The sequence below is a fragment of the Acanthochromis polyacanthus genome, chromosome 5, assembly GCF_021347895.1.
Source record: "Acanthochromis polyacanthus isolate Apoly-LR-REF ecotype Palm Island chromosome 5, KAUST_Apoly_ChrSc, whole genome shotgun sequence".
Lineage (NCBI taxonomy): Eukaryota > Metazoa > Chordata > Actinopteri > Pomacentridae > Acanthochromis > Acanthochromis polyacanthus.
Genome location: NC_067117.1, coordinates 43,131,314 through 43,155,342, shown reverse-complemented (window position 1 = coordinate 43,155,342; position 24,029 = coordinate 43,131,314). Strand labels below are relative to the sequence as shown.

Genomic DNA, 24,029 nt, shown 5'->3' with positions numbered 1-24,029 from the left:
TCTGCAGGGCATCTGTAGAATCCATGCCTCAGGAGGTTGGACCTATTTTGGTGGCACGCTAAAGATCAACAGCATATTAGACATGTGCTCACTATGTTTACAAGAGTGAAACATCAGAAACTAAATGTATTCGGCCTGTCTTCTAGACTTTTATTGCCTTAACTGTGCAAAGCCTGGGTTTAGATCATGTTTTGAAGAACGAGCCATAATATATTTATCTTATCACATTTAACTAGGACAGGCAAGACGAGGTAGAAACACCCGATGACCAGAGGAAACATCCCCGAGGAGCTATGTGATGTGTGCCTAGAAATCTACAGCTTAGAATAGGCTTGGTTTGAATCTCCTCAGAATGAACTCTGGTCCACTGGATGGAGGAGTGTATGATTCGTGACAGCTGTGACTATTGGTTCATTTAAAGCATTCAGCATTACATGTGCTTGTAGAACTGCCACTACTCACTGAAGCACTGTTTTACTTTGCATTGCATCGTTTATAGTTAGTGGTATCTTGGTTCAGTTGAAATCACCTTTAACTTACATCTTCTTGCCAAAAAGTCCTCCTACATAGGTTTTGTTGAGATCGGAATAGACAATAGAAACAATTTCATGTAAAATGTTGTCTTGCATAGATTACATATAGAATATTTCTTGCCATCTTTTTAAATCACAACTGCTTTTAATAGATTTTGTACTGAAGCTACTCATACACTATTCAGTATTCTAATCTGTTTTCTATTAAATCAAATCAGATGGCATCATATGTAGTGTAGAAGGATGTCTGACTGGACCAGATGTGACTCCAGATGAACCAGTACCTCTCTAATGTACACAGTAGAAACACGTATTCCTTCAGTCAAAGATCTGCTCAGACCACCTTTCAGTCCATGTTAAATGATCACATATATGAATGAACATACAGTAATTAACCCACAGATTACCCTCATTTGAAGTGTATTGTACATGGAGAGGTTCATATGTAAATTGGTTTTTCCACACAGCTCCTGAATGAGCCGATAGCTGAAGGCAGCAGATCAGCAAAAGTGGCAGCATATGTGCCATCGACTGATTTGGGGGGCAGTGAAGCCCAGGGGTAGAAGGGGTATGTCCCAGAGGGAGGAGATGTTCCAAGTGGGAGACCATCCTGCCGGCTCTGAGGCCCTGTGGGACAGAGGAGGATTAGGTCACATGATGAATATTCAGCCTGGATTCACGCTGTGCTCATTAGTAGTCATATATGTATGGAAATAAGAGTTGCTGCCTCCTACTTGTGTTTGCATTTCTGTGTGGGAGTGGGGGAGTTGCAGGGACTGTAGCAGCTGTGGATTTGTTCACACACACTTTAATGTTAATCTCTGCTGAACACAGAGGCAAGGACTACACCTCTGCTTTTACCGTGTGGAACAGGGTCTACGCCTGTCCTGCTCCCATCATCCAGGAGGTGCTGGGTACCAGATAGTCAGAGATAGATGAATACGTTATTAATCCTGAGGGAAATTCAGGTCTGACCTGTTTCCAGAGTGCTGTCGCCTTCATCCTAAACTCCCCACTGTAGCAACTGTGTCCACAACAACTTTCATTTCACCATTTCTTTCTTCTGTTTTTCATTGTTCTTCTCAGCACCTGTCTGTCTACTGGAGAAGCTAACAGCTAACAGATGCTTTAATCCCAATCCCATACAGACACGAGGCTAACGCATCATTAATCCCACACTCTGCTTCTCAGGCTGCATCTCTGTGCTCACTGGATCTTATGTCCACAGTGTTAAAGGCTGAGATTGGAGCAGACGAGGGTCTAAACGCAGCAGCAAATGAATGTTACCTGAATGTTTGTGCCTTTTTTACAGGTTTACACTGAAGCTGCTGGTGAGTCAGGACTTACTAGATGTAATCAAAAAATCAAAGATAAAAATTCACTTCCAACAGCATCCTTAATGATAAAGATTATTCTATATAGACGTGGTGTAGTCAGTCCAAGGCCTCAGTGTCCAAATCATGCATAACTGCTAAAAAAATAAGAACTACAACAATTAAAAAGTCAAATGCAGCAGCAGAAGCTGAAGCAGTACCACTGTACATGTAGCACAGGTGAACCTTTTGATCTTCTCTTTAGTAAGTAAAAGCCATCTCTGAAGAACACATGGTTCTGTTCTAAAGGCTTTAGGACTGACACAGGAGCCACTTCCCTGCTGTATCTGTGGCTCAGTGCAGGTTGAAAGCCCTGCAGCAGTGTTTACCATGAGGCTGAACACTAATCCACTGACTACATGACCTGAAATAGCATCTTCAATTAATCTCAGCACAGCAGAAACTAATTTTATCAGCTGCTCCACCTGAGCTCGAAATGGCAATCTTTGCCATCTGTGTTCCCTCGGTGAACACTAAACAAGATCAATGAACCTGTTGCTGTTTCTGCATCTCTTAATGTCTTCCTGTGAGAAAAGCCAGAGGGTTTCAGACCCGATTACAGACTGCACAGAGAGCTGAAGCCACAAGGAAATGATCACAATAACACCATCAGACTGACCTGACAAGAGGCTGTTTAGCTGCTTGTAGGAAGTGAATCATGCGACATGGATAAATGAATGTGTTTGTGTGTGTATTAACCGTCCTCACTCCTGTCTGCAGGCCGTAAAGTAGCAGAGTCCACGCCGATCTTCCTCTCACCACCAGGGACTGAGAGCTCTAAAATGGTGCTACGAGATGAGCAGCTGCTGCTGGAGTGTATTGCTGCTGGACTGTGAGTGCTTTCTACACACATACGAGATTAGAATGGATGAAATATTCAGTCTATGACAGTACTGCTACAATACAGAAAGATCTGTAAGTTTCTCAAACCCATTCATCAGTGTTTGCTTGTGCTGTTTAACCATGTGGGGTCTTCTCGGTCACTGTTTATAACGTCACGTGACATCAGCACACTCAAACTGACATACTTGCTTGTATTTTACAAACGAACCAAGGCAGCATTATTAAGGGAAAGCCTGATTCACACAGGCTTAAACACCGGTAGTTCAAGGATCTTTACATTAAGTCAAAATGATGAGAGGATTTTCAAATAAAAAGCTCCAAACTTTCAAAGTAAGATGAACCCAACAACCACCAACCAGCATGTAGTCCTACTTTTGTAGTAGCATGTATCGCAATCTGCTATTTTTCTGCGTGTGCAACAAAAACTAAGACAAATGAGGCCACAAGGCCAAACCCATACATGCCTCTCCTCCCTTTGTCTTCCCCTTTAGTCCAACACCCACCATCAAGTGGTTTAAGAAGGGTGGGGACCTGCCAGGAAGGAAGGTGAAGTTTGAGAATTACAACAAAACCCTGAAGATTATCAACGTGTCAGAGGAGGATGCAGGGGAGTATGTATGCATGGCTAACAACCATTTAGGCAGCATACGCCACTCCATCTTCGTTCAGATCAAAGGTGAGGAGGTTGCAGTGGTTGGGTGTTTCTATTTGTAAATTAACTTGTGCTAACATTCTAATCCTTTGTCTTCCAGCGGCTCCTTACTGGCTGGACAAACCGTCAGACCTGGTGCTAGCCCCGGATGAGAATGGACGTCTGGTGTGTCGGGCAAATGGCAACCCTAAACCCAATATCCAGTGGCTTATCAATGGAAACCCTATCGAAAGTAGGGACTCCTTCTTTCTGATTAAAAAGTGTCTGAAAATCAAGGCTGCACATTGTTTATTATAAGAGATAGATTCATCTCTTTCTTTGGAATTGTTATGAAGTCCACAAGTGTGTCTGGTGAGACCAGTTTACAGCTGACCTGTATGAATACAGTTTTCTGTACTTACCCTCTGAGCAGCCTTACATCGCGCTGGGATGTGACTTATGTGACCTGATTTATTTACCTTTAAAGGTACAGTAGAGGGTTGGTTACACATGTAGCTTAGTTATCTATATTCCAAAGATTTGTATTATTTTCATTGCAGTTCCATGAGTAAAATTATCTGCAGATAGTGTGGATTACTGTCCATTGGGTGTAAATATAATCATTTACATCAAATCAAATTTGAATAAAGTTTGTTAGCATACACAGTGACTGTCATTTGAAATTCAAAACTCTTTTTTTGTCTCTGTCTTCATCACCTAAGCTGTTCTTCTTCCTCCGTTCTCCTCCTGGCCACAGGTTCTCCTTCCAGCCCAAACAGACAGGAGCTCGGTGACACCATCATCTTTCGCTCAGTGCAGATTGGAAGCAGTGCTGTCTACCAGTGCAACGCCTCCAACCAGCACGGCTACCTGCTGGCTAATGCCTTCGTCAGCGTTCTCGGTGAGGCACTGAGGGAAGGGCTGACACAGAGGAAACAGAGGCATTGTGAAAAGCCATACGGCTGGATGGTGTAGCACTAAAAACTTTGTAACGATGTGAAGACAAAGTATGAATTGAACGGATACCGTAGACTGTATGTAAAGATGGATGGAGTGATGTGTGACATCAGACTATGATTTGGTTGGGAGCTGGTCTGAAGTCCAGGGTTGCAGCATATTGTTGATTTTTTAAGCCAGAACCTTCCAAAGGAGTGCAAGATGTTGTCTTTCATAATCTAGAAATAAGTGTGGGCAAACACTAGCTTTCCTGGAACATGAGTGGTTCTCACAATGGTTAGGATTACCTGCTTTAGCTGCATTTGGTGTCCAGGGCAGGGATTGTAACCAGTCCAAGCATACAGCTTACAGAAGTGTTGCACACCAAAGCTCTGTGAGGGTGTTGTTGGTGTAGCTTCCTAATCAAAAATAGAGTAGAACTGCACAGCTGAAGAAAAATCAGAGTTTTCTGTCAGTCACAGCGATCAGTCAACAGCCACACGATAAACACAGTTCCTTCTAATCCAATTTTTTAGGTCTGAATTCTTAAATGACCACCTATTCAAATTTTTGACTAATAACATACTAGGTCATTAAAAAATATTAGTGGTGGTAGAGAGAAGTTGACACTTCTTAAACGGGAGTCTGTTTGCTTCAGGGATCTTTTGAAGCCACCTGCTAGCAGCGCTGTACCCATGAAATAGATGTTTCTTGTATGTAACGTATCCACCTTATACACAGAAGTCTACTGTGACTCAGAGCTATGTAAGACTTTATGACATGTTAAGATTTTGACTTAAGAATGAATGAATTTCTGATGAAGCTGTGAAGACATTCAGAGTCCATCTTCATTTTTGTCAGTGATGAACATTGTTGAGGTTTAACCACAGCTCGTCTTCCTGTAGACATGCCTCCAAGGATGCTCGGACCCAAAAACCAGTTGATTAAAGTCATAGAGAACAACCGGACCTTCCTAGACTGCCCATTCTTTGGTTCCCCTTTACCAGAGCTGCGCTGGTGAGTAGCCAGTGTTTCATTGTTAAACTAAGAAATCCTGGTTTTGGTGTCACCTACTGAAAACCTCATCCATTTTTCTTGCTAAACTGTCCTTGAGCAACACACTGAAATTGTTGCTGTCAGCTTTACTAATCTGTGGTTGTCCTTTTTTAATCATGTCTCTTGTGTGGTAGGTTTAAGAACGGGCAGGGCAGTGGACTGGATGGTGGTCAGTACCGGGCTCATATCAACGGCACACTGGAGATAAAACGTGCCCGAGCAGAGGACGAGGGCACCTACACTTGTGTGGCCAACAGCATCTTGGGCACAGCTGAAAACCAGGTCCGCCTGGAGGTCAAAGGTTAGACAACATCACTGCTGCACTCAGTCATATGAAGCATGCTGCAGCGCTTCAGGATAAAAGCTGAAATTTAGAAATGCAGTCATGCAGCAAACGCACAGCGACATGTTGGTATGAAGTTGGACAGTTTCTGTGTAACAGGACATCATGTGCAGACAACATGATGCCCCAGCAGGGTTTAAATGAACGCCTACTGCAAGTCAGAACTCTGTGTGAAATATGAAATGCTTTTCTTTCCTTTGCCAAATAGCGTGCACTATACATGCATCTCTTGTGCCTTTTTTTACGTGCCTCATTTATACATTTGTATTTCATCGCATCAAGAATTAGATGAACTGAAAAAATGTAACTCAGTGAAGTCATCTGCCAAGGTTGTTTTTTCATTTAGATCAGGGCAAATAAATTAAACGATTAGTTAAAGTAATGTATTTGACATACTGTGCATGGTAGGAAAAGCAGAGGAAACGAGTGAAGTATTCAGCAGTTAGACCCTGCCATGATGTAAAGGTACAGTCAGGACTATGACTCTTGATGAAGCCTCATGGGGTGAAGAAATGAGGAGCAACAGCTGAGCATTTGGATGTGATTGGAGCAAGGCTTCTGTTAAGTTCAGTGGAGGGACCACTGGGTGCTGGCACTGATGAAAACTGGAAATGAGTGGAGAGAAGGAGGGTTCATCAAAGTAACAACCAATACGACTGTTGACAGCAGCAGAGAAAACAGTTCTAACAGTTGATAGCAGTGAAATGATTGGCTTGGAGAGGATGTGTCAGAAATGTATTTGTTAAGTCAGAGTTTGGTTTTATAGTTTTTGCGGTAAGAAAAACAGAAACCCAAATTCAAACTTCACAACTGAAGTTCCCAAAATGACCAACCCTGGTCTGTGTGGATAAGGCCCACTCCAGAAAAACAGCATGATCCCAGCTCATTTGAAAAGGTCGTACAATAAAGAGAAAAACAAGTAGCAAGTCTTTTAAATTAACTTGTGCTAAGTTTGATTTCATTTTTTTAGTCAGATGGCAAGACGAGATTCTCATCTAGAAAAAGCCCAATGAAAATGTATGCTTTTCTGGCCTTTCTGCTAAAAACTGCCCTTACTCTGAATGTGCGTCGTTAAATACACCAATGAGGCAAAGCATTATGAGCCTGCAGATCGTGCCACGTTGTACAAAGCAGTATTTGAACAGTCACTTATTCCAGACAGCATGTTTGACGTGTAGACCTGAGTCACTGACAGCTGGGTCAGAACATCTTTGAAACACCAAGGTTTGTGAAGTGCAGCAGTGTGGTTTGGCTCACCGCCGGATTGATTTGCTGCCTGGATTATGTTCTCTGGCGAAGCTTTTCTTATATCACACTGAAGATCTGTTAAAGAGCAGGGGATGCTGGTGTGGATGGCTGGACGTACAAATCACAGGACTTTGACACTAGTCGCCTACATTTCCTACAGTCTGTCAACATACTTTCAATATGAATGCAATAATATGCAATAATAATTTTTAGAAGGAATTGCGTTTTTATTCAAGTAAAGTTATCTGACCACGAAAGCCAACTTCACGTATTTGTTTTAGTCAAATTAATGATTAGAAAGATGGATCCATCCATCCTCTATACACCGCTTTATCCACACTAGGGTCATGGGGGGTGCTGGAGTCTATCCCAGCTGACTCGGGTGAAGGCAGGGGACACCCTGGACAGGTCACCAGTCTGTCACAGGGCTACATATACAGACACACAATCACACTCACATTCACACCTACGGAGAATTTAGAGTAACCAATTAACCTCAGCATGTTTTTGGACTGTGGGAGGAAGCCGGAGTACCCGGAGAAAACCCACGCATGCACAGGGAGAACATGCAAACTCCATGCAGAAAGATCCCAGGCCCAGACCGGGGATCTTCTCGCTGCAAGGCGAAAGTGCTAACCACTAGACCACTGTGCAGCCCTAGAAAGATGGATGTTTGTGTGAATTCTGCATGCACGGTCAAACCTCTGCAGATGATCCAGGATGCAGCAGAACGTCTGGTTTTCAACCAAACAAAAACAGCTCATGTCACCTCTCTGTTCACATCTCTTCACTGGCTTCCAGCTTCTGCCCCCATAAAATTCAAAACTCTGACACTTGCATTGAAAACTAGAATGAAAACAGCTCGAGCCTACCTGAACTCTCTCATTCAGGTCTACACTCCCTCCCTCCAACCAAAGGCTCCTGATAAAACCTCCAGAACAGGGCTGGACCATAGCTGGACTCTTCTGCTCTGTGGTTCCCCGGTGGTGGAACAAGTTACCAAACTCTGTTCAGTCTTTAAGAAAAGGCTAAAAACCAGCTCTTCACTGAACACCTTTGCACTTAACAGACTGCAAAAAAAATAAAAAATAAAAAATCTATTTCGTCCACACTGCCTGTAGACACCACAGTCCTACTGTCACACTAGAACGAGTTTTATGAGTCTTCTCCAGGTTGTTTCCTCCTGACTTGATCCTTCTTGTGGTGTATCTACTCTCAGATGTACATCACTTTGGATAAAAGCATCTGATTAATAAACTGTAGAATTCTCACTTTCAGGATTGGACCTTGCGGCACCAAACTCTGCGTCTCCAGACAGAAAGTGAATCACCTTCCACTGATAGTCACAAGTTCATATTCTACCTGTTTCTGTGTGTGTGTTTCTCTTGATCTTAACTCCAACCCAGAACCGACTCGTATAGTTCGACTGCCCGAGCACCAATCAGCTGTCAGGGGCTCTACAACTCGCTTTGACTGTAAGGTGAAGTCTGATCCCAGCCTGACTGTCACTGTGGCCTGGATGAAGGACGATAAGCCTCTGTCTCTGGGATGGAGGTAATGACAGCTAGTGGTGGTCTGTATGAACTGCACCGGTCAGCAGGAAGCTGAAGAGACAAAGTGTAACCCAGTAAATGAAATGCTGCAGCTGTAAAACAACTGATCTCTGTGTGTCTCCAGGCTGAGGAAGGGTGAAGAGTCGCTGACCATCTCCAATGTCAATGAGGGCGATGAGGGAACGTACACATGCACTGTTAAATCTGAGATAGACCAGGATTCAGCCTCAGCCCGCCTCACTGTGTTAGGTACACCCACAATCAGACCATACACTGCAGTGGAGTATTACTCCTTTTAGACCAGGTTTTGTCATATTTCCAGAAGACCTATAATAATACATGAAAGAACAAAAATGCATGATTGTTTTTGTGATAAAGATGTGTGTGTTTTAGTGAGCTCATCAGGAAATGCTAGTTCTATTGGATGTTGGAAACTCATGACTGCTGTGATGTTCATGGTCTTTACAAGTACATGTAAACTTTTGTTCACAACTGTAGATATTCTGTACATTTTTTTTATAAAATGTCTTCAATTTTTGTTGACAGCTATTTTTCAGCTATGTGCCTCAAAATATTATTCATGCATGCCTTCCTGTGTTTGTAGTTGACTCATTCCTTGAAAGTGATCAGCAGTTTACATGCAGCTCATGAACATCCATGTGTGCAGTGTAGACGCTGCTGTAGTGAAGCTAACTGACTCAGTTTGAGCATTCTGTGTGACCTTTTATTTGACAGTCGAGATTTTTGCACAGAAAAATATGTTTGAGTCACAGAAAAAGGATGCTGGACTTTTTCTATCCTCTCCTTTATAGATCTGTTTCCTCTGCTGTTTATTTCACTACATGTATGCAGACACGTCCTCAGAAATGAAAACATATATTCAGAAAATGCTAAATAATACAATGATATTTTCCTGTGACCCATCCTCAGTGCGAACATGATCATCTCTAAAGCAGGTCATCATATGGTTGCCTCAAACTGAGATTTAGTCAGACTAACTTAGAACATTACAGTGTGTACTAAATGAATGCTAGCATTGTGTCTTTGTTGTTGATTGGCTTGTAGACTAACCTACACACTCTAACCTTTATACCCACTTCCTGCTCCTTGACCCTCACAGAGGAAGCCTCCCTCAACCCCTCAGTCTCTAGTGCCTTGCCTCCAGGTAACACACGGCTTGGTTGGAAGTTCTTCTCTGTCTTTGTTCACATTGTTGTCCTAGTTCTGTTTTTATTGTTTTACTTTTTATTCCTGCCTCTACTTTAACTAGTGCCTTTATGTCCTGTTGTTTTTATGAAAGCACAGGTACGATGAAAATGTTGTTTATATAAGAGATCTTTGTGTGTTTGAGAGAATGGATTGTTTTAACACAGATTTTAAATGCACGCACTTTAAATCCACTCTGGCAAGTAGTTTAGTCTCATATTGAGACTGGAACTGTTCTGATGATGTTAAAGATATAAAATATGACAATAAATGGCGTTCATTACTGTAAGTGAAGGTGCTCTGTAGCATGCCTGTGGTTCTGTGTCTGTGTGTGGTTGTATGTGTTTCACATTTCTAAAGCCAGGAGATTGCGTGTTTCTTTGCAGACCGTCCAGACCCCCCGATGGACCTGGATCTGTCGGACCCGGCAGCCCGCAGCGTCCGCCTCACCTGGATCCCTGGAAACGACCACAGGAGCGCCATCACAGGTCAGAACGCACACCCTCTGTCTACCTGCACTCTGTCTGCTCTTCTCACCAGCCTGGGAAGGTTGAATCACATTTTATATTCTCAAAAACGTGTTAGGTGATCCTGTGGTGGGATGGTGGACGTCAGAGGGAGCTAAGAGGTTCACTTTATTTCAGGTCTCCAAGATCAGAGCAAAAAAATTATCATGAAGGGATAATAAGTTCATAGTATAATAAGAGCTGTCTGTTAAATTGAGTTACAGCCAGTTTCTCATCAAATGACATCTATAATCTGTATTTATAGTGAAGTCAGCCATTAATCACTGAATTCAGTCAATGAACATAAGAAGCCACAACTCTATGTGGTCCACTACAGGAGACAGAGCTGAACCAAGCAGCACAGAGGACCTCCTGAATCCCCATCAGTAGCTGGTCCTCCTTTTTCTCATGTCAGACGTGTTTCTGTGTAGAGTTCCTGGTCCAGTTTGAAGAGGACCGCTGGGAACCAAATAGGTGGCAGAACCTGTCCACTTACCCTGGAGATCTCAACTCCGTCATCCTGCAGCTCGCCCCGTTCGTCAACTACCAGTTCAGGGTCATCGCCATCAACTCAGTAGGTCAGAGTCAGCCGAGCCGGCCCTCACCTCGCTACAAGACCAGTGGAGCTGGTAAGAGACGATACAAACCTCCACCCATCTGACGACATGCTGCCTGGTGTGTTTAAACAGTCAGATAAATCTGATTAATTACCTGCACTAAAGTTAGATGCATTATTTCATATACTGTCCATAAAAAGTCTAATTATTCACCATCCATCCATTATCTATACTCCTCATTGGTGTCACAGGGGCCTGGAGTCCATCTCAGCTGACTTATTTATTTGATGGGAACAGTGCACCTTAATAAACGTCTGTTCAGACAGTCATAGACGTAACTATGAAGGATTATAGCAACAATGCTAATTTACATCTGAACTTCCTAGGCAGGTAAAAAAATAACCATAACAGTGAAACACAGGACAATACAGCCATGGCCATAAGTTTGGACACAAGTACCATGACGCTTGTGAATCTTAGAAAATACCACAAAATTGTCACTTACAATACACTTATGTTCTGTAATAGACATCAAAACCGACATAAGTCATGCTGTGTCCAAACTTATGGCCATGGCTGTATACAGACAAACAATCACACTCACATTCACACCTACAGACAGTTTAGAATCACCAATTAATCTCAGCATGTTTGTGGACTGAGGGAGGAAGCTGGAGAACCTGGAGAAAAGCCTCACATTTACAGGAGAACATGTAAAGAGATCCCAGGCTGGGATGAGGACTGGGGATCTTCTAGATGCAAACTGACGACGCTACCTACCAAGCCACTGTGCAACCCTCATTATCCTAACTACTTTAAAAGGACATTATTAAATTCTGTGTTGTTAAACAGTTGGTAAGAGTGTGTGTGACCTTTTTAAAAGGTTCGTTAGTTTTTGAGTGAAGACCTATTTGTCCTTAATCTGATATACAGAATGAAGTAGTGATTCTAGAAGGCAGACACCAGTAAACGTCAGGTCCAACCCTGTACCTGCAGACATGTGGTTTGCTGGAGCTGGCTTTTCTAAGTGCATTCTGTTCTGTTGCAACAAGCCCCAGATGCCATTCCCAGAGGTCTGCGAGGATGGGGGTCCAAAAAGGACAACATGGAGATCACCTGGGAGGTAGGATGTGCAAAAATGTCTGTAAAACTGTGAACATTATAAATGAGCAACACGAGTGATAACGCCAGAGAGTGTTTGTGATCCATGAAATGAAACAGTGAAAAGGTCATCTCAAAATAGTTATAGAAGTACAAATGCAGAATTTTCTGTCTTTTTTTAATAGAAAAAAATCTAAAATGGCATTGGATTTGACAAAATATATTCTTGGATATGTAGACAGTTAAACTTTTTCAGTTTCTAAGAGATCTGAAAAATGTTCAGTCTTTTTTGTCAAAGAGTCATTGTGCAAAAGATGAGAAATTCTTTATAAAATCCTTTTTATTATGCTCCAGGAGAAATCCTCTTTTGAGAACGGTGTGTAATACAGTATAAAATCAATCAAGACAACTCCTGGGTAACTGCCTGAATTGACAGTGCTGGTAGGACCCACACAGGTCACAGCAGTGGAGTCATTCCATCTCATTTCAACAAATCTGAGGAAATTTTGTTGCATGACCTCCTCTGATCATCTCCAAACTTTTTTTTTAACTATCCCAACATAAGAATAGATTACTTGCAAAGTTTTAACATCATATGATTGCTATTTGCTAAGTTATAAAATATTTAAATCCCTATTTTTCCACTCGGAAATTGATATTTTAGGTAGAAAGGCTTGATTTAGGAAGATAATACTGGGAACTGACTGATGATATAGACTTACAAGTGATCTGAAGGGTTCAAACACCTTAACAATAGAGCAGGAAAAAAAATTTGGAATGAATATACCCATTTCTCTGTGGTACAGGGCAATTTAAAAATTTGGCGAAAATGGCATTTTTCAAGAATTTAGGCATTTTTTTCACAAATTTTAATAAGTAACAAGGTTCATATGTTATAAAAATCTCAAAGTACCTTAAAAGTTCTCTCTAACCTAAAAATATCCAAGAGCTAGCTAGTCTCCTTAGACCTCAAAACGATGCCTATTTATGAAACAGACTGAAAAACACCATACATATATTGGCACAGAAACCAATGTGGGACATGGAGTAGAAACATGAAACTTTGTCTGTATAACAATAAACATCCGAATAATTGATATCTGAAGTATCAACATTGTTTCTTGAATCCTTCATGGCCAATTTAACCAAGAAATGCACTATGTTTTATAGGCGTTTTTTTAGGAATTCTAACTAATATATTGCAGTTAAAATGAGTTATATTGCCTTAGGTCCCATGTAAAACATGTAATTTGTCCCCAACTTATCACACCACTATTTCTGTCCTTTGAACTGCTTGAATTTCTCTGAAATCAGGCCATCATCTGCACCAGATATGTGGTACTGTCCACCACGGCGTGTTGAAGGAGCAGTGATTGGACAGAGGATGTGGGCTGTAGGCACCCACACTACGTCATCCTTTCTAGGCCATGTGAACTTCTTGCTGGGACCTTTTGGGTGCATGAATTTCACTTGCAAATCTTCAAATTCAGCTGATAAGTCAAATACGATACCGAGGCTGTCCTGAGAATGCAGTCTGGGAGTGATGCCATTTCTTCTTATTCAGTTACTGTATGAAAGAAAAAACAATGTCTATATAATAATTAACTTCAGATATGCCCTTTGTAACTTATACTACGATGCTGATGCTTCAGATTCATCTTTCATCTTTAGTTGGTCATGTAAATGGTTCCTAAAAACAAAAACGAGGATCAAAATATATAGTAAATTGATTCAGCAGTTGCTCATCTTTGGCACAAGAAACAAATATGAAAGTAAGTTCACACATACTTCACACATACTAGTTCCTCCAAAAAAAATTTGAACCGCGTACCATGTATCCCACATGCACTTTTTAATGCCTAAAGTTAGGCTATTTTGGGTCTATACCTGAGTTCAACAGCCTATAAATCAATAAATAAGCTTTATTTTAATGTTTTAAAACTTTTACCTTATGCAACTTTCATTAGTAAAGAAGAAAATTCATTCTTTCAATGTCTTTTCACAAGAATAAGTCCTAAAATAGAGGCATGAAAAACCCAAAATAAAGTCGCCCATGAAATAATAAGGATATTTTGGGAAATTCCACAGTCCAGTATTTTTTTATTTTCATTCATTTCTATACTTTTCTCACCAGAAGGGTAAAAGTTTTGGAAGGGGAAAAAATTCTGACCATGTAAAAGGAGTATAAATTGCTTTTTTTAGTAGTTTAAAACCCTAAAATCATAGGCGAGGATTAAGTTTGGACTGACTATGGGTATTAGATTAGATCATTACTGCTTATACTGTATGTTTATAACCATAATACTTTGCATTTGTTCATAAAATTACCCAAATAAAGCCCAAAAAAAATTTTGGGAGGATCTGAGAAAGTGGTGCAACAAGCATTTGTTGAATTGACATGGAATGACTCAGTGAGAATTAGTAGGGTGAGACTTTGCTGTGTTTCTCCAGCCCCTCCTTGATCTGGAGAGAAACGGTCCAAACCTGCACTACAGCATTTGGTGGAGACGAAAGGATTCGGGGGAGGAGTGGAGAAATGTGACCACGGTGGGGTCCAAACATGTTGTCCACAACACGGAAACCTACGTGCCTTATGAGATCAAACTTCAGGCGAGGAATGAGTTTGGATCGGGACCAGAATCTAATGTGATCATTGGATACTCAGGAGAGGACAGTAAGTAGAAACTCACCAGATATCAACTCCATGAACCAAAGGTGCTGCTACAGACAATTTTATCAATGTTTCATTTCACTTTGACCACTGAAGGAATTCACTGCAAAATGTTTGCCAGACTTTCACCAATATTTTCCCTTCTGTGTGCTCAGAGCCCACTGATGCTCCCACTGACCTGCGAGTGTCAAAGGTTGACCGCACCAAAGCCCACGTCCACTGGAAGCCTGTGGATCCAAGCAGTGTCCAGGGAGAGTTCAAGGAGTACAGAGTGAGACGAGCTGCAGTTTTTTTTATGAGAACCAACTGCAGAGTTTATCATTACATTATACATTGTCTTTCTCCTTCACTCCTTCTGTCAGTCTCTTCCAGTTTTTCTTGTTGAATCTTTTCAGCCTCATCTGCATGTCTTACCGTTAACTTCCTGCTTTACTTCCCAGTTGTACTACTGGCGTGAGTCCAGTCAGGTTCCAGGTTTGATTGTCAGTAAGGAGAAGAAGACCAAAGGTTTCTACAGCACCACCACTGAACCGTCTGGCATCCTCAGTGACCTGGTGCCCTACTCCAAATACAAGATGTTCATGGTGGTGGCCAACAATCACTATGAGGGTCCACCCAGCAACACAGTGGCGTTCAACACCAAGGAAGGAGGTAAGGACTCAGCCCACCCCAACAGTATCTGAAGAAAACGTAGCATTTATCACCTTTTTGATGCATTATAATAGATATTATTGTGAAACCATGGCTTGTTTCACATATAGATTCTAAAGAGACATTATGAATTAGTACACATGTTCAGTGCCTGATGTCATCTTTGATACAGTGGCTTGAGTCAGAAAATACCAATTTATGGTTGGTTTGGAGCTAAAAGATAAAGGAGTGAAAATCAACATTACGGTGTAATGATGGGTTCAGATTACTTTATATCACCCAAAAGAAATGGGTGTCAGTCAAAAATGGCTGTTATAGACATCATCTGTTAATAAGCATCATTCATTAACAGAGCAGATACGCTGCATTTTCACGATCATTTGCATTTGTTTATTAGCCTATTTTCAATTTAAAAAAGAATTGGCTGTCTGTATCTCTAACAACCCATCAACGCTAAAGGATAGCTGCTGAAAAGTGATCTTTTAGTTATTTAAATGTAAAACGTAAATAAGCAAAGGCATTCAGATGAATATGTTCGAATTTGTGTTCTTCTAAATTTCTGACATCAACACTTTCATTTGTGCTGTAAGTGTACATCAGTTCTAAATACCGGTTATCAGTGTCCTTGATGAGTAACAAAAGGTGTCAATCGACCATAAAGAAACGTATCGGTCGACCCAGAAAACACTCGATGCTGTCGTTGGTATTCTTGTTTTCTTGTTTCCACTTCCTTCACATGACAGGTCTCAGGTCAGAATAAAACAACAACTGGAAGGGAAACACTCGCTATCTGTTTAACATTTCGCTCTCTTTCACACTTAAACACACTTTGGATGGAAGTTTTCTGAGACTGTCGTGTCTTGTTGGGAAAAGATTTTGTCCTAGCTTTTTAAGAGACATTTTAGCACTATCAGATTGGATGTCAAAGGATGTGCAGATTCTAGACTCTAGTGGCCGTAGGTGGAACTGCCTTATACTACAGTAACTACTGGCGTCATAGAAACCACTTTCATGTCTCCTGAGTCCTTTCCTAGCCTGCTGACACCACTCCTGTTTTTTTTCTCTTTCCTCCTTTATGTGTGTTTGTAGTTCCAGATGCTCCAAGGTCCTTCAGGATTTACCGCAGGAGTTTGGACACCATCTACCTGGAGTGGGAAAAACCTCTGGAGCCCAATGGCATTTTGATTGGATACCAGCTCAGGTACCAAACAGGTAAGCTGCTCTGATTTGTCCAATTCCAAATAACCAGACTCTTGCAAATGAACTTTCAGAAACTCTGTGTTTACTCTGGATAGGAGTTAGATGGTGTTTGTGAGGACTTGATTGCTTTGCTTCGTGTCATGGTATTCATTAGACGGGGTTCCATTTAGACCTCTCAGCTTCCAAAGAACAGAACTAAACTACTCAGGTTATGAGTTAGCAAAACTGAAGCTAACGGAGGGGACAAGTGTAAAGACTGTTTTGAAACCCAGTCAACCAACTACCACATGAATAGAACCATACAGACAGGTTGTTCAGGTTAATTACTTTTAACAATTAACTTAAACAAAATTATCAAAAAGCTAATATAATCTAAATAAATCCACAAAGTCCCTGAACATGGTTGACTTGAGCATTTACTCTGCTTTAGGGGTCTTTTCATTGGATCCTTTCACACATCTAGTCTGACTAGATGGAACAAGACGTAACGCCAAGAAAACAGAAATTACATCAATTTAAATACCAAATTGTGAATGTACAGACAAAACGCATGTTAGTAAATAGAAACTAATACTACTGCTCGTATATGAATATGACGTGTGTGTGTGTGTGTGTGTGTGTGTGTGTGTGTGCAGTCAACGGTTCCAGGTTGGGCCGCTCCCATCTGGAGACGTTCCTTCCTAATGTGACAGATTTTACCCTCCGCCTGTCGGACCGATCCACCCGCTACAAGTTCTTCCTGTCGGCGCTGACCCAGGTGGGAACGGGGGAGGTCTATGCTGAGGAGTCGCCACACTTCACCAATGAGGGTGAGTGTTTCTACGTGGGACTGTTTGCCAAAAGAAACCCAAATCTGAAGCTCTGAAAATCTCCATCGGTTAGATTATTGCTATTATTGATAATTAATTTTTAATTGATAGGTTAAGCCACAACCAATAAAATACTGAGATAGAACACCAAATATAATCTGTAACTGTAACTGCCTCCAGTAAAGTAAGTGTCATTAGAGTGATTTCTTTCCACAGAAATGCTTGAGCCTTTCAGTTGCTCTCACATTTAAAGGTTAGTTTGGTTCAAAGAGCCACAAATGCCCTAAACACTGTGAAATCCCATACGATGGGTAGTACCCCAGAGGACACTGTTATCATATGTAGGAGCTGAACTCATCTGTAACACAGAAATTGAAATGTAGTTAAAGTTCCTCTACAAGCATTTGTTAAACCCGTAATAACTCCTCTATGTTCTTTGAAATAGCATATTTAAAATTTCTGCCCTCCCCTCAGATGGCTTAGAAATACACTACCAGTCCAAAGTTGGACACACCTTCTCATTCAGTCCTTTTTTTTTATTTGTAGATTAATGCTAAAGATATCAAAACTATAGAAGTATACATATGGAATTATGCTGTAAACAATAAAGTGTTAATCTTCAGTATTAATCTACAATGTAGAAAATAATTCAAATAAACAAAGAGCATTGAATGAGAAGGACTGGTGGTGTACCTCTACATCTTTGCCTCCTGAAGCATGGGTGGACAAAGTGTCCCTGTTTCTTTCTCCCCCCACCTCTCTGCCACTCGCTGCAGATTGAGCACACCAGCTCACCTATGGCTCTGCCCAAACACTGTAAAACTACCCTAAGCCTTAATATTAGAATAATTCAGCCATACACAAGAAGAGTAATGATTCAGAAAATACACACAGCAACAAGAAATGCAAACGGTTAGAATAGAAAAGTAATGAAGAAAAACCTGGAAAAAAGATTGAAATAGATACCTAAAAGTAGGGATGACAGTTGAAGTTTTGAGCTAACCCAGTGTTGCTAACTCTCCAGCTTTTTTCATGAGACGCCTGCTGTAGTCTCTGTCTGTCAACTACCTTCATGCCACACAAGGAAAACTCATGCCAAATGAGACAGAAGATCGTTCTCGCTCACATTAATGAGACTCCCTAATAGTGAATGTAATCCAAGGAGCTGAAGTTTCACTGGTTGCTTCCAGATGTTTGTAGGAGTCTGTGTCTTGAGATTAAAAATATTTGCAGAATCAGAGAACTGCATGGTCCATGTGGGCGTCTCATGCATGGAATAGGAGTGGTCGTTCAATAAGTCCATGTAATTCTAATGTTACGTGATCTGAAGACATGGTACCCCCCTTTGTTCAGACATGTGAGCCGTCCCACAGAGCTTCGGTTCAATCATTTTTATCTAGCAGACCTGAGCTCTATCACATTTTTATTTTACTGTTAGTAAAATTCAGAATTGTTTCATCAAAAATGTTTTTTCAAGTTTTTTTTTTTCTGTTTTACAGTCTTATATCAGAGTATTTGCAGTACTGACACATGTGGGTATGGGAGTGTTTGTGTAAAATTAAAGCTCATAAGCGTTCTACTAATACACTCAAAATACTGAAACAGGTGCAAAAAGTAAGTAAGGAACACTGAAAACATTTTACTGAGCCACAAAACGCTGTAGTCAGACAAATCATTATGCATGAATTAAGAATGTGTAGTAATTATAAATAAGGTAATGAAAAGATTTTGCCAACTAGACACTGAGCAGATTCAGGCTAGTTGTTATTATTTACTGGAGGTATTATGGGGTGGTAAAGGTTAACATTGGTTCTAGGTCAGAACCTTGAACTCTCACCGTCCACACACATGGGTGTTAGGTTAACTGATGATTGTAAAGCGGCCGTAAGCGTTGATTGTGTCTTTTAATGGCCATGGGTGAGTACCTTCTTCTTGCTGTCTGTCAGCTGCACTAGGCTCCTGTCTGGGAAGTTAGCTGGTTCAATAGTGAGTCTACATGGGGAAAACCTGCTGCTGTGAATCAGTGGAACCTGAGAGAGATGCAGAAACAGGAAGTGAGAGATTTTGTAGCCCCTTGGTATGTGTCTGTCAGAGTATGAACAGAGGAAAGAACTGTCTGTGTTTTAGAATGAGCCACAGACGCTCGAGCCTCTCCACCTTTTTGTACACTTTAGAATTACAGCAAGGACCAGCTGTTGTCATGAATAAATGCTGACGTGACAGGTTGGTCAAAGAGAAAACTAGTTCGCTTTCCTCAAATATTATCTGTGTAATTTAAGCAGATTTGGAGCTATCCACTGCTGAGATCGTCCCATTCACTTTCAGCACATTTGAGATAAATGGGATTTGGTCTGTGTTTTTCACAGACCTCACACGACTTATCCGTAAGAACTATAAGTAGACAGATTCTAGTCCCTACTAAAAATTTTAAACAAGAATAATATCTCCAGGAATTCTTTCCAGTAAATGCTCCCAGTGGTAAGTGTTGAACCTCCCAGCTGTTCTTGTCATCCCTCTCTCTCTCTCTTACAGTTCTCCTCTCTCTCCTCTTCTTTTCATTGGCAGAAAACTTTACTGACGCTACAGGTGTGTTTGTCTGTCACCTTCTCCCACCCCATTCTCCATATATGTTTGCCTCAGCACTGACAGCAGCAGTCCAGTCCTTCCTTTTCCTGCTGTATTGTCCAGTAAAGTACAGTTCTATAAGCCCCTGCGGCTCAAATGAACCTAAAGATGGGATAGAACCACCTGTGAGCTAAACTGTGAGCTACATCACAGCAGGCAGCAGGTTATTGCAGCATAAACTTTGATCTGGAAACAAAATGGTACACAGTATTTAAACGTACTATCACTACACTCAGAGACAGTTCTTTTTTTAAACAATAGTCAAAACCACAGCAACAAGAAAGTCTCAATAATTAATGATCTGCGAAAAAAGAGGTGACAAAAAATCTGTAGGTTCAGTGATGAGCAGGTCATAAGTTCTAATGAAGATCTAACGTCTGAAGCAGCTTTAGCTCTTGTTCTGTCAGACTGAACTGCTGCCTGTGCTGTTTCTTTTTGTCTATCTGCTCCTGCTCATCGCTCCATCCTTCCTCCATGTATGAAGCTGCTGTTTGCCTGCTGCTGTGGTGTGCTCTCAGGGATGGAATAAACCTGTTTACCACTTGTTTTCTCTGCGCGTTTAGTGAAATGACTATTTACCGTATCAGCTACATCCCATCACGAACTGAACACATCCTAAACCTTTGGTGTCATATTCAGCTAGATTAGTATTAGATAAGCTGCTGCAGAATCCTCCAGCCAGATGTCTGTATCTGTGCTGTCTTCTAATCCTCGTCCCTGATGGCGCACCTTCACAATGCAACCTCACAGCATCACCGCCTCTCTGTCTGGGAGACACAAGTTATCCTTGTGTACTGACTCTCCTGTCATTGTCACTGCATACGTCATGATCAAACTGCTGTTCTGGGATCAGATGCACGTCTTTGCATTAGAATTTCCAGACAGTGAAAGTAGCGTGATGAATGATGAGATGTGATTATAGGAAAGAGCAGACAAACAAACTCCATCAGCTGTTGGCTTGCTCACTGACTCACTGGCTTGATTTTTCCACTCTGAGCTTTTTTAAAATGCCACTCTGCCATCTTTATGCATCCTTTAAGTTCAGTGGGTCAACAATTCGTTCTGGGGCGTACAGGTAAGGTGGCTTGAAGCTTTAAGTTGAACTAGTCTCCTTCAGTGAGCTGTCAGGGCTCCTAAACATGCTGGTCTTTCAGTCATTCTGCAGTCTGAGTGCATGTTTGGAACCCAGTCTGATGTCACAAGCATGCTGGTTGCGGTTTGAGGTGTATGAGCTAAATGTTTGGGGTGAGGACATCAGATACCCTCTGCTGCCTGGAGATGATCTCAACTTCAAGGTACAGTAAGAGTGAGCATCATTTCAACATGAATTTAGTGGAAAAGGAAGAGCCACTTTGAGATGGGTCTGGTCCCCACAAGGGGGCATCATTGGGTCACAAAGGTGAAAACAAGTGCACTTGTTTAACTGAAGGTAGAATCTGACTCAAGCCTGACAAACACGCAGGTCAAACACACCTCAAAGCTAGTTAGTGTTAAAGAATCAAATGTCACACCTAAGAGATATCAGAGTTCTGTGGAAAACCTCTATATGAACTATAAACATTTTTTAAATAAAAAAAGCCAAACTTCTTTAAGGAATGGATTTTTTTCAATATTGTGAAAATCGAAACAGCCAAACAAGAACTTCAATTTCAAATTACACATTAAAACAGGTGGTATATATTTAATAAGTCAGAAAGACTAAAAATAGTAATTACAATTCAGTTCTAGCTACCAGCGCTCTCCAACATACCGTACTGTGTTCCTGGTACATCTGATCAGTACCAACAGTTCCCGGGTTGGACTGCCATTCTCAGCACATAACTGTTGTAATTCATAGCAAGGCCTGGAAGTGTCTGCCTAAATCTGCTTCTCAGAAATACCGGACAGTAGATCCAACGTTGATGGCTGATGTGATAGTTAAGCATGAAAGAGAAAAGAAAACTGTTTTATCAAAAAGAAAATGAAGGTTTTTAAAAGAAGGTGTTAGCAAAACTTCATGGCTTTAGTTATTCATTTGTCATCATAATGATTCATTCATAGTTGCATTTAAAGTTGATTGCTTCAGAAAAGTAATAATAATGATAACAATGATTGAGGTTTTGTGGCCTAGCTCCTATAAAAGACTCTCATTTTTAAAGTACTAGACACATGTTGCAGCTTCAGCATTTGTCCTCTTGGTGGCAGTGGCATCCAGGTGTGGAGGGCAGTGATCATTTGTTCTGTCAGGGTGACTTCAGTGATGTGCAGGTTGAGGAGTGCTTCTTGTGTGTTTCAGGGTTCTGCTGACGTTCTCCTGTCTGTGTGGCTCTGTGTTTGATGTTCCTGCTGCCATGTCTTTAACCCTCTGCTCTCTCCCTCCTCCTCCCTTGTAGTCGAGCTTACCGACGCCTCCGTGTCTTCTGCTTTCACTCCTACTCCTACTCCTCTTGCTCCTCTTCCTCCTACTACCATCGCTCCTACAACCATTAGTACCTCAACGACTACCTCTCCGACAACTACCACTTCTACTACTGCTTCCACTACTACTACTACTACTACTACTACTACCACCACTACTACGGAGGCGAGCACTACCATCACACTCCCTGTGCTGGTCACCACCAAGCAAAACGATCAGACTGTGTTGGGTACATGCTGTTGTCCCATTGTGCTTGTTACTGTCTTTCTGGTGTTTGAACTGAGCATGAATTACAGTTGGATGTCAAGAGACAGTTGCCTTCTCCCACCTGACAAAACAGGAAACTACATCAAGGCTGCATTCTGATAAGCTGTGCTGTACCTGCTGCACAAAAAGTGGGGAATTACTTCAGAATATTGGGATGTAGCCAGCAACTATCCTTGTGGTCAGGAAGTGAGAATACAAACTTTTTCAAAGTAAATTGTTAATAACTACCAGAGTTTCTTTTGCATTAAGACTGATGAGGGATTCCCTGTTGGGACATGACTATTCACATCGGAGTCCACCCTAAGTAAAAAGTAAACATTACAGTCAAGTGTTTCATGAACTGAAAAATTCCCTGAAATTTTGTCATGAGTGAATTTTCTGTCCATGAACATATTGAGTGGCTCCTGAGTCCTGGTCAAAACATTCATCGTTATAGGAAGACTCCCGCCATAGTAGAACCATGCATAGGTCTGAAAGGAGTCTGTGTGTGGTTGTTGTAACTGTGCCCTCTCTGCCCCTTGCCCCTGACCTTTAACCCTTTACCCCTGACCCCATACCCTCACCCCACCTTGTGTAGTGGCCCCTGGGATCTGGGATCTGACGGTGAAGGCTAACAGTGGCTACACTAACGTCAGCTGGAATCACAACTTCCCGGCCGGCAGCAGCGAGTTTGTGCTAGAGTTCACACTGGACAGTAAGAAACCAGACCAAGCCCACTTTGACCTATTGAAGGCTAAAGCTAAACCGGAGCATAACTGGAAAGTACATCAACCAGATTGGGGAGATGGTAATGGAGTTACAAGGTGATACTAAGTAGGCTATAAAGTGTCAGAGCAGACAGAGGGCATTGTTTCAGAGAGCAGGCAAAGTTAGCCCAGTCCAGTGCAGTCTTCGATTATGGCCTGACCGCTAAAGATGAAGACTTGACCACTTCTAATTATAAAACCCGAATCACTATGTGAGACTGTGCGTAATATAGTTTATTTGGTTGTTGCTACTAAACATTGAACTGTTTTGGGATTGTGTCCCTCAAGGTATTTTAATAAATATTTTTTTGCTGCACATGTTCGTCATATCAGCTCCATTAAGCCACAATTTGTCTGATTTGTCTGATTTTTTAGCTTGTTCTACCCCCAAATGCAGTTTAAAAAGAAGTCATATTGCTTAATATTACATTTAGCAACTTCAACACAATCTAGGTCTGGACAAAAACTAAACTTCTTTAAACTGATTGGACAAACATATGAATTAGTGGGTTTTTAGCACTTATTTTTCAAACAGACTTCCATTGGAAATCTGTGGAAATTTCCCCCCCACAAGTCTTTGCTCAAGGGTTTTGCTGAAGTGTGTCCTCGTTCCCCAAAAATTCACCCAAAACATTCTCAGTACAGCCTTAATGCAGAGCTGTTTTTGGACAATTTTGCTGACATGACAGACAAGTTGAAAAACCATCAAGGCTGGAGCATAGAGAGCAAACAGCATTAAAGAAGGAAAATCCATAAATAGGTTTAAAATTCAGATT

At 41.4% G+C, this 24,029-nt stretch overlaps 1 protein-coding gene across 1 annotated transcript in view; it reads left to right on the top strand.

Moving 5' to 3' along the window:
- Positions 1-24,029, top strand: part of nfasca (neurofascin homolog (chicken) a) — a 114,143-nt gene that overhangs the window by 60,738 nt on the left and 29,376 nt on the right. Inside the window, 20 exon segments of the mRNA XM_022210803.2 lie at positions 2,627-2,738; positions 3,241-3,425; positions 3,502-3,633; positions 4,138-4,281; positions 5,222-5,333; positions 5,507-5,673; positions 8,370-8,517; positions 8,641-8,765; positions 9,637-9,681; positions 10,109-10,210; positions 10,660-10,857; positions 11,838-11,908; positions 14,338-14,560; positions 14,713-14,828; positions 14,998-15,208; positions 16,298-16,420; positions 17,044-17,217; positions 19,783-19,803; positions 22,215-22,469; positions 23,085-23,201. Of these exon segments, the coding sequence (XP_022066495.2) occupies positions 2,627-2,738; positions 3,241-3,425; positions 3,502-3,633; positions 4,138-4,281; positions 5,222-5,333; positions 5,507-5,673; positions 8,370-8,517; positions 8,641-8,765; positions 9,637-9,681; positions 10,109-10,210; positions 10,660-10,857; positions 11,838-11,908; positions 14,338-14,560; positions 14,713-14,828; positions 14,998-15,208; positions 16,298-16,420; positions 17,044-17,217; positions 19,783-19,803; positions 22,215-22,469; positions 23,085-23,201 (2,781 nt within the window).